At 40.3% G+C, this 11,937-nt stretch overlaps 1 protein-coding gene across 1 annotated transcript; it reads right to left on the reverse strand.

The window, feature by feature from the left end:
- Positions 1-3,372: 3,372 nt before the first annotated feature.
- On the reverse strand, positions 3,373-11,814 carry LOC124138359 (protein C10-like). The gene is made up of 3 exons (XM_046504964.2): positions 11,557-11,814; positions 7,644-7,820; positions 3,373-6,660 (listed from the first exon to the last, which is right to left on the reverse strand). The coding sequence occupies exons 1-3, from the start codon at positions 11,597-11,599 to the stop codon at positions 6,512-6,514; spliced, it is 369 nt and encodes a 122-aa protein (XP_046360920.1). The 5' UTR covers positions 11,600-11,814; the 3' UTR covers positions 3,373-6,511.
- Between the last annotated feature and the right edge of the window lie 123 nt (positions 11,815-11,937).

The raw sequence follows: 11,937 nt of genomic DNA on the forward strand, positions 1-11,937 counted from the left end.
AACCGGGATTCGAACCCACAATCATAGGTTTCTGGCGTGCCCAAGGGACGCAACTCTGCACAGTGAATTGCGGCGCCTTAGACGGCTGGGCCACCCGTGCCCCCGAGTTCTCATAGAGATCAGACAGTTCATAACAATGTGGTAAGGAGGTCAGTTGGATTGCTTTCAATAGTATTTCAGCTGTGTCCCCATAGGAAGAAGTCCAAAGTGATGCAGGTCTCAGACGTTTACCACTTTGGCGAAACCTACAAGCACGGGTATGGTGCTGACAAACCTAGAAACCAGGGAAATCTGGGATTCAACCCCAGATTAAAGGTTTCTGGTGTCGAGGAGATGCTACTCTGCATAACGAATTGCGGCGCCTTAGATGTTTGGGATTCCACCCATGTCCCTTGGTGTGACTGTAATGTTTGTGTTGTTTCGCCCTCTGGAGGAAATCCTGCCCTTCAAACAACCCAATACAACATTTTGTGAATACCAAGGGAACTAAATAAGTTAAATACAGCACTACTTTTGGACTATTGTACACTATTATACACAAGGACAACAAGGGAGGAAATAATGCTGGGCAGCATATAAAGAAGACATTGATAAGCCCGCCATGCCTGTTTCAGTGTAATGCCCGACAGAATGTGAAACAAGCCTTCGACACGACAGTTATGGACCTCTAGGCTTGCTCAACATCTCTCCTTCTCTTACAATCCATCATAGCAGGAAATACAATGACACCATGAACCTCAACGTTATTCCTGGTGGGGAAAATAATTTTAAGCCAACAAATTTTCACAAGGACCCAATTCAAAATGAAAAACAATTGTACATCAGGCTTCAAATTCCTGCTTCAATTCGTACAAGTGACATTATTTCCGGTTCAGATATCAAATCATTGCTGTGTTTTGAAACAAAAGTCCAAAAATGTCGAAACACTTTGAAAATGCGTAGCGGATGGCGACTCTTCACATGTTACTGGAAGTGTAAGTGAGTGAGTGAGTGAGTGAGTGAGTGAGTGAGTGAGTGAGTGAGTGAGAGTGAGTGAGTGAGTGAGTGAGTGAGTGAGTGAGTGAGTGAGTGAGTGAGTATGGTTTCAGACTGCTTTTAGCAATATTTCAGCAATATCCCGGGGGTGAGTGAGTGAGTGAGACAGTGAATGAGTGAGTGAGTGAGAGTGAGTGAGTATGGTTTCAGACTGCTTTTAGCAATATTCCAGCAATATCTCGGGGGAGACACCAGAAATGGGCTCACATATTGTACCCATGTCGGGAATCGAACCCGGGTCTTTGGCGCTTTAACCACTAGGCTACCCGATCGCCCCAGGTTCAAATGAAGACACTATTGCAATGTTGCATGCCTTCAGGTTAAACTACCACACACCTTTATCTTTTTTTCAGGCAGTTCGCTGAAAATTATTTCCGAATTTCCACTATACCTTTTCAGAGAGCGTAAGTATATATAAAATCACAAAATTTTGACAAGAGGTAGTCACTAGGTGATATCATGATGAATCAAGGTTACAAAAGATACTATTTAGTTGCATCTGCAATCAATCAGCCTGCACAAGTTGTTGTGGACCTATCATGACCTGGAGTGAGTGAGTGAGTGAGTGAGTTGGGTTTAACGCCGCTTTAAACAGTATTCCAGTTATATCACGGTGTGCCAGCTTAATGTGAGAGAAAGCCCGAAATGATGCAGGTCTGAGACGTTTACCACTTCAGTGACACCCACGAGCACGGGTATGGTGCTGACAACCTAGAAACATAATCGGGGGGAACCGGGATTCGAACCCACAATCATAGGTTTCTGGCGTGTCCAAGGGACAGAACTCTGCACAGCGAATTGCGGCACCTTAGACGACTGGGCCACCCGTGACCCCATCATGACCTGGAACACCCAATGGGGGCAGCTGTATATATACTCATGGTATTTGTTTGTTTATTGTTAAATGCCGCACTCAGCAATATTCCAGCTATATGACGGTGTTATGTAAATAATCAAGACTGGAACGAAACAATAGAAAAAACATACTCAGGAGCATTTGTTCATCCTAGATTTTTGTGTGAAAATAGCCAGGAAAATTCAGCAATGTAGTGGGTTGTCTGCCACATTCAGCAATATTCCAGGCATAGCACAATTGGGTCAGTAAGAGGGCTACAAGCAATGTACCCATGATGGGAATCATTCCCGGCATTCAGCATGACAAGCCAATGCTCTAAGGGACCAACCATTTGCTATTGTTTGGGTGGCACTGGGACTTTGTAAGTAGATTAGATATTTTTTCAGCTACAGCTATAATGAGTGAGTGAGTTGGGTTTAACGCCGCTCTTAACAGTATTCCAGCTATATGGCGGCGTGTCAGCTTAATGTGGGAGGAAAGCCTGAAGTGATGCAGGTCGAAGACGTTTACCACTTCGGTGAAACCCTCGAGCATGGGTATGGTGCTGACAAACCTAGAAACATAATCGGGGCGAACTGGGATTCGCACCCACAATCATAGGTTTCTGGCGTGCCTAAGGGATGCAACTCTGCACAGCGAATCGTGGCACTTCAGATGACTGGGCCACCCGTGCCCCCGCTACAGCAATAAAACCCAATATTTTTTTATTAAAGCTATGAGCCTGAATTTTTTTGTTAGGAAAAACACCTTGGAACAATGCCATTTTTGTGGCAGGCAATTTCTTGTTTGTTCAACAGTCAGAAGCATATACAGGTTCTTTTTGAATTTTCAGGGACAATTTTTTCTCTCAATAAAATCCCGAGCTCCCCGCCCCAAACACCCGAGAATATCAGTCCTTCAACGAGCCACTCAACCGACCAGCAATGTGATGAATGCACAACTTATTTGTCGAAGTATTATTTCAGCAGAAAACATCCATCAATATTGCAATATTGTTGTGAGTTATGTTTTGTGTAAGTAAACTGTTGTGTCAAACTGAACTTTTCCAAGTCACTGATGTCATTGTACTTCCCGTCAAAGATATAAAGTCTGATTAAATGTGTCTACATACTGGCTTATAAATTCCGGCCAGTTAAATGTTGAGATATATGCGAGAATATAGTTTGGACATTTTCAGAGTGAAGTCTAGCTGTGCCAAGTGTGTCATACACACTGCTTGCATAGTTCAAACCACTGTGTTCTTAGCAAACACACACCTTATAATCAGAGTCTCCAGAAAACAATGAAAGTGCTAATAACAAATTTGAAATAAACCGTCTTCAGTTAGCATTGTCAGCCAGGTTGTGATGTCAAGAATAGAACAGGTAAATTGAAGCATGCTTTTCTCTATGGTTGGGTGGTTTAGCTGGCATAGCAATCAAATCTCATCAATTGTATCACTGCAATAGATTATTGGAATTGGCAAGTAGAAAAAACCCAACTGTCCTTAAAATCATAATTTTATTAAATTTGTCGGAGATGAATTCATAGACAAAGAAACCAAACAAAGGCTTTATGATACACAAGTGCCCTACAGAGTGATACAGGCATAGAAGTTATCTCCAGCCTGCTAGCCAAGCCAGTTTCACCAACGCTCAGGGTATCTGAGGGCTTTGAACATTTTAGGGGGTTTCCTATTCAGGCAAGTAGACTTTGTAGGTTAATTTCTAACCTTGTATTTACTTATTTGCTCTTTAACGTCGCACTCAGCAATATTCCAGCTATATGACGGTGGTCTGTAAATAACATATCCTGAATCAGACAATCCAGTGATTGACATTGTGAGCATCAGTTTAGCATCATGAGCAAAGATCCATGCCATTGGGTTACGATGACAATCAATGAAGTCACTGAATCTGACCACCCGACCTCTAAGTCACGTTAAGACTCGCATAGTTGGTATCCTGAAATTGCTGAGCATGCTTTTCGAACATGATCAATGGTTTGGACAGATCTGTTCAATTTTAACTGTTGTTTCGTTTGGTTTTACCCAGAAGTTCAAGGTATGTCCAGATAAAAGCACAGCTTATGAAGACCAGGGACAGAGAAGAGGAAGATGAATACTGCTACATTTATTAGATGGAATACAGGAGACTGAACCATCCCACTGCAGCACAAGCAATGGGGCAAACATTGTTGATTAAATAGTTAGATTCTGAAAAGAACTCAAACAGATCCCTATTCAGATTCAGATTCTGAACTCAAACAAGTAACTTGAGAAAGAATAAATTACAAATGGCCCTTAAATGTTATTTTTTGTAAGGGTAATCAAGTTGACATGCCATTTACAATACTTCGACATGATAAAGGACTCATTTATACAAACTCCAAACCTGTATTATTTAATGATGTGTCATGTTACAAAGTCAATAAAATTGAATAAAATCATATTAAATCTTCCCTTGAAAAGCCCTGAAAATTAAAAAAATGTTTTATATCCAATGAATAATAGTGATATTGCAATAGATATGTGATAAAATCTGTAAACCACAGCTGATGATACTCAAGATGTAACACAATGTGGTGAACACACACATGGCTCACATTTCACTCCTTAATGTATTCAAGATAACAAATCTGGACCCTGTTCCACAAAGCAATCTTAGCGCTAAGATAATCGTAACTCCTATACTTTAACATAGGCTTACGGTAGTCATAGCCCTAAGATCACTTTGTGGAACGGGGCCCAGGTGTTTAGTAATGAAAGTATTGATATTAGCATAAGCAGGACAGTATCAAACTTTGTACATAAGAAAAATATGTCACACCTTTCACAATGACAATTTGAACATACTGGTAATCGTCTCCCAATGATCTGGCTCATACGCCAATGATCCAACTACGAATCTTCTTGCATATCCATAATTTATCAAAAGTACAAAAGGGTGAAAAGTCCCTACTGACAGAAATATTTGCAGGAAAATAATTGATGCATGTAAAACATTGAATCTTAGTGACAAAACAATATATGTTTACAAAACGCACCAATAGTGTAAATATGGTCAAATACATGAGAACTGCAGACCCATCAAAAGAGCACCTATGACATTAGCTGGGCGTAGCCATAGTAACATATATCATGATTACAGTTACCATAGCAACCATTCAGCAACCAGAAGTTCACTTACAGCTTCAGTTCTTACACATTGGACTATTTCAGATGTAATTCAAATCCCAAACTGATTAGCTTCGTACAATGTCACTCAACCAAGCATTAGAATATTCAGTTACCATAGCAACCATTCAGCAGCCAGAAGTTCACTTACAGCTTCAGTTCTTACACATTGGACTATTTCAGATGTAATTCAAATCCAAAACTGATTAGCTTCGTACAATGTCACTCAACCAAGTGTTAGAATATTCAGTTACCATAGCAACCATTCAGCAACCAGAATTTCACTTACAGCTTCAGTTCTTACACATTGGACTATTTCAGATGTAATTCAAATCCAAAACTGATTAGCTTCGTACAATGTCACTCAACCAAGTATTAGAATATTCAGTTACCATAGCAACCATTCAGCAATCGGAAGTTCACCTCTAGTTTCAGTTCTTACACAAAGTCAGTCAGTATTAGAATATTCAAACTGGTTTGTCCAACAGAGGACATACTCTGCAGCAGGAAGCATTACTATATATATCTAAGACCAGTTAACAGCGTGTCTACTTTACATCTAGCTTGTCATTAAACAGACAACATGATGAGGTATTAAATGATTACGAATACAGTACATCAATTACTGTGTTGCTCTACGACCATGATGATCTAAGCATGAAGATCACAACACATCGCCATTGTGTTTCACTGTTTTTAATCTACCCTTTCAAGCTCTCATACAGTTCACATTCAAAGCAGGTACGCTGAGACCGTTATAGATGCTTGTGGGAAAATGTCATGGAAATCTTTCAAACTTAGTTTCTACTGGTACAGCAAACTTTGAAAGATGCCCTTAAAGACATATGCAGCTATAACCATTGTTACATGAAAGTTACCATGGTAACAAAAAATAATGGCACACTAAAAGGAAGAAACTAAAATCTTGTCAAAGACACACTAAAACCAGTTTACTGATATGAAAACAACTTGATAGTTGTATAAATGCTTAGGCTGGTATATCTAGTATTTCCCCCAGCCATACAAAGGTTCCACAGCAAATCCCTTTAAAATAATGCCAACTCTAAACATCTTATGTGAAGACTAAATAACAGTTTCTTTTATCTTCATCCAACCCATTAAACCCAAAGTCCTCTACACCTATCACATGCCCAGCAACTGAATAAATAGTACGCCAAACTAACATCACTGGACCTACACTGTTCCTGTTTTAGCAGACTAATGATGTGACGCGGACCATGTCGAATGCTTGGGGGAAACACTAAGAGCAAGTTGCAGTGTCCTTTAGGAACCTAGTCCACTACAGAGAGAGAAAATATACCAAAAAACATGGTGGACATGACAACATGGATGCCGTTTATCACACCCTGGTCTGCCTTAAAGCATGCATATTGGATAGTACCAGAGTACTGAGACAATGTGCCAACAGCTCTCTGCCGCCGACATCTCTAGGTACGACTGCTGGGTTATCTGGCACCGTTCTCTGCCATTGTCTGAGTGGGGGTCGGGGCCTGTACTGGGGGCATCAGAGTGGTTCGTAGTTGTTGGTTTAACTGAGCCACTTCGGGGTCTTGCTGCTCGTAGTGTTTGACAGCCTGAGTGAAACGTACAATACCTGAAAACAGTAACATTCAAATGTGAGTGAGAGGTTACCATGGGGAACATATTGGTTATTGTGGGGAATATATCATAAGTTATCAATCGATCCCGAGGGGTATATGCTGGATGTACGCTGAGTGTGAGCATATGACGGTTTGGGGTACATCACACAATATGCCCTGAGAGATGGGTTTAAACGAATTGATCCCACTGACATTCATTCACACAGACCCGGAACATCTGTCCGAAGTTTCACCAAGTAAAAAGCTTTGATTCAGTGATTTTGAACCGAAAATGAATCGAGTTACTTCCCTTAACCTAATGCATTAGGTTTTTTATGGGGGTGCCCACCTCATGTTAGCTTACGACATTGCTGTGCTACATGCTTTCAGTGCCTGTCATACGTCTGTGTGAAGTATTATGGTGTTAACAAATTGCTTGAGATCGCCATATTTTGTTTGAAGGCTGTAGCGTATTGATTCCTTAAATACTGATCGACAACCCTCTCAAAACAATGGCCTCAACCCCATGCTGCTTCTCTCAATATATTTTCTAAAACCACATAGTTTGCGTTTTATTTAGTCATGGTAGAATGGAAATAAACATACTGTGTTTTAAATTTAGAGCGACGTTACCTCGAGAGTTAACATGCTAAATTTAACATTTGAAACCTCACGCTGTGAGTGATTAAATCTACAGGTAACCTACCTCTACATTGAAAACAGTATGTTTATCACCTAATTCATAGCAGTACACTAGAGTTATGTATTTGTGATGCCTGCATTCAATTAGTAAATAAAGATCCATTAAGAAATATAGGAAAACAAGCTGAAAAAGATACATCGGGTAATTACTGACAGTGTTGTTATACAATTGGGTTTTTGTCATTTTTTATGCATATTTGTACACACGGAACTCAAAATAAAAAGTGTAACAGTGATTTATTTTGTGTAATTTATGCAGCTCATCTGAAGTTCCTTTAACCAAATATTTGCCTACCATCTCCGTCTCCACGGAAACCATATTTCTCAATAACAGCAACCTCGATCTGTGTGGCCACCGGGAAGAACATCTGCATCGTCTTCAGCATATCATTGCCTGCGTTGTCCCGAGCCTCCTCCAGTCGTTCCGCATTGTCAGGTTGTTTAAAGGCCTCCAGCAGGTCACTCAGGCAGGCTGGAAATAACACCAGTGTCTACGATAAGAATGAGTTAGTGGGTTTAACGCTGTTTTTAACATTATTCCAGTTATATCACGGTGTGCCAGCTTAATGTGGGAGGAAAGCCCGAAGTGATGCAGGTCTCAGGCATTTACCACTTCGGTGAAACCCATGAGCATGGGTATGGTGCTGACAAACCTTGAAACATAATCGGGGCGAACTGGGATTAGAACCCACAATCATAGGTTTCTGGCGTGCCCAAGGGACACAACTCTGCACAGTGAATCGCGACGCCTTAGACGACTGGGCAACCCGTGCCCCCTCTACGATAAGAATGATCTGTTAGAAGCAAGGTGAGATGAAATGGGGTTTAACGTTGTGTCCAAGATTATTGCATTCGTATAGCAACCTGCATGCATGCATGTGTGTGTGTGTGTGTGTGTGTGTGTGTGTGTGTGTGTGTGTGTGTGTGTGTTAGCCCCCTGAGATACATGCCACACTTTAATATGAAGACCCCACTCAGACACAGTGTACTGACTCTGAGCCCACCAGTCCTTGTTTTAGCCATTATGCCAATCGCCAGGCAGGGTAACAACAAGTTTTTATGTTAACATCTTTTGGTATGACCACAGAGGCTGTCCAGGATCTGTTTGAGGTAAAGTATGTTCTGTGAATCAGTTTCACAGTATTTCAGTTAAAATCACAATGTGTCAGTGTGATAGTGAGGGACAAATCTTGACCTTGAATCTATGACCAGCCATTCCTGCACAGTCTAAGGGACACAACTTTGAATACAAATAATGTCCATCTCAATGTCAGAAGAGTGTATTGTAGGATCCACACTCATCTTCCCAAGGCAAGGGCATTGACTGACTATAAAAATTCAGTTACCACCCTTGCTGAACTAGGCTGGAATTTCCAGGCTTGATTGAAGCGCCACCAGTGGCTTTTCTATTGCCCCTTCTATTGACCAATCAGATTCCACATCACCTCAGATATCACATGCAATTGCTTCAATAAATATAGCAGCGCCCAGAAAAGACGATCTGATCGATAATCAAGATCTATATTGTAATAAAAGGGGTCTAACCTTGCAAAGTGCATCAAATCTCTTGAGCACCTTGATCAAAAACATGAAAAGATTTGCAAAATATCTGTCGGGCAGTCCACATGCTTTGCAAATCCTTCATTCGACCAAAATCTCCCACAAAAAGGGTGGAAACTGGACTTTTATAGTCAGTTAACTCTCTTGCCTCAGGAAGATGATCCCCACTCAGCAGGGCCTATCACTCCATACAATTATTTGAGGTAGAATACAGGAGTGAGTGAGTTAGGTTTAACTCAGCTTTGAATATATTCCTGTAATTTCATGGTGTGTGAGCTTAATGTTGGAGGTGAGCGCTCAGTGATGCAGGTCTCAGATGTTTACCACGTTGGTGAAACCCATGAGCACGGGTATGGTGCTGAGAAACCTAGAAACATAATCGGTATGCTCAAGGGACACACCTCCGCATGGCAAAATGCGTGCCTTCGGCGACTTGGCCCCTGCAGAATACAGGACTTGGGTTTAGTTGGTTGGTTGGTTTGTTGTTTAACGCCGCACTCAGCAATATTGCAGCTATATGACGGCGGTCTGTAAATAATCGAGTCTGGACCAGACAATCCAGTGATTAATATCATGAGCATCGATCCACGCAATTGGGATCGATGACATGCATCAACCAAGTCAGAGAGCCTAACCACCCAATCCCGTTAGTCGCCTTTTACGACAAGCATAGGTTGCTGAAGACCTATTCTACCCCGGAATCTTCACGGGTCGGACTTGGGTTGAACAGTATTTCAGGTACAGCACGGTCTGCATGTCATTCATGTATTTCTGTCAGGTCTAGTGCCTTATTTGTGTCAATGTTTTGATCAGTCATGACAATCCTACTAGTCCCATGACTCATGACAAGAATAATGATGCACAAGAAATGAAGACAGACATATTCTGAAGTAAACATGGCCATGAATTAATGGGAGCCATTAGTTGTAAACATGGTGAGGACAAAGAACAGCAAAGATTTTTGAAAATGCATTGTAAGGCAGAAAGCAAATACATAAATAGAACAGGAAAACACATAAATCAATAATTCAATACTACTTATAGTCAAGTGTCATCTGTCCATTACATGATGTATACCATCCATTAAATGTCATAATTTAAAAATAACAACAATGTAACCCAAACAAATACATAATACTTCGCATAATTTGTGAAAATCTGTTTTGTTTTTAATATATGACATATATAGGAGCTAATTGCCTGATCAGTGTTTACTTTTAGCAAAGCTTTGCACATGTTGTAATTTCAATTATGATCCAAGAATAATCACTACAAGATGTTTCTGGGTGATGATTTCCAATACAAATTTCTTATCCCATAGTATGCACATATAACATTGTTGTTTGGTTGTTTAACGCCACACTCAGCAATATTCCAGCTATATGACGGCGTTCTGTAAATAATTGAGTCTGAACCAGACAATCCAGTGATTAATATCATGAGCATCGATTGGGATTGATAACATGCATCAACCAAGTCAGCGAGCCTGACCACCCGATCCTGTTAGTCGCATCTTACGACAAGCATAGTCGCCTTTTACTATGGGTTGCATGGCAAGCATGGGTTGTTGAAGAGCTATTCTACCCTGGATCTTCACGGGTCGCACATATAACAAAACTTGCCAACAGACATCACAAATGAGCAGTGCATAGAAAGCATTTGAAACCCATTGCGTGTGACTTTCATAACCCTAATCTATGAAGAGCCCAGAGAGTAAGGTTTAGCTGTGAAGAGCTTTATCATAAAGCTGTAAATAGGCTGTGCCAATTTCATAAGCTTGCACATGAAATAGCTCTTATCACCAATAGAAGTTGCTACTGAGACAGGGTAGACTTATGAACGTTGAACGACTTATGTGTATTGATTTCATTTCGTCTATGTTTTCAATGTACATTTGCTGGCAGATGAACAACAACTCACAAAGCCATGATAGTAAAGATTTCATATACAGAGAGATCTACAAAAACTTCACCTTGTTTGTTACTTGATGCTGACAAATGAAAATGGAACATTTTGAAAATGCTATGTAAAACAGCCTTGTATATATATATAGTTTCTGGGATTGATAGTTTGTTTTACACCATCCATTGAACACAAACACATGACAATCGCCAGAGACCATATACCGATATATGGTCTCTGCAATCGCATACTGTGGGTGACAGTTAGATGAGCTTCCTTATCTCTTGAAAGTCACCACTAACTCGTTATCAAGTGGGGGCTTGAAAGAAAACATAGAATTACTGAAGCTGTGTACTCTATCTGTGTGCATGCTCTCGGCCTCTGCACAAAATACCATGATAATGATAGTTTTAACAAAGTGGGTTACATTTTTTACAGATTGAGCAGCGTTGTACTTCATAAGTACAGATCCATCTAATCAGATTTGTGATGTAATGAGAATATGGAAAATAGACGTCAAATTTCCCTTCGTGATAATGCCAATCACACTGGACACATAGCGTCTCCAACTGACAACAAACGAATCATGAGATTATGCAGCAAATCTTACCGGTTCACACTCAAATTATTGACATTCAAAGGACACCCAAACAACATTTCAGTACAACTGATCAAGCTTTGAAATATGCATTCACACGTGCAAAAAACAAAGCGAAAAATACACATATAATGACAAAATATTCAACCTTTACAATCCTCAAGCGTAAATTGTTGCATGGAAGTCGCCATTGGTATAAGGTGATACTACCGGAGCTTGAAACACACACAATTAGGGAGTTCTTCTAAACTCTGATTTGCATTGTCCTGGTACTATGGAAATAAAGAGGCTTTTAGGAAATAAAATAGTTGTTGGGACGGTGATTGCTTTCAGAAGCTACTGAAAAAAACTGATATACTAAGAGCCTACACTTTATCGACTGTGAGTCTAAATTTTGACATTTTAGTTTATCGAAAACCGAAAATAACTGCGGAACGAAAGATATCCCATCGACATTTGCGGAAACCCTTTAAGTTCTTTATGTTTTAAGAGTTTGTAAATAAATGTAAATAATATTTCTAAAAAATGC

The sequence above is a fragment of the Haliotis rufescens genome, unplaced genomic scaffold (genome assembly GCF_023055435.1).
Source record: "Haliotis rufescens isolate VD_foot unplaced genomic scaffold, xgHalRufe1.0.p SCAF_8, whole genome shotgun sequence".
Classification (NCBI taxonomy): domain Eukaryota; kingdom Metazoa; phylum Mollusca; class Gastropoda; order Lepetellida; family Haliotidae; genus Haliotis; species Haliotis rufescens.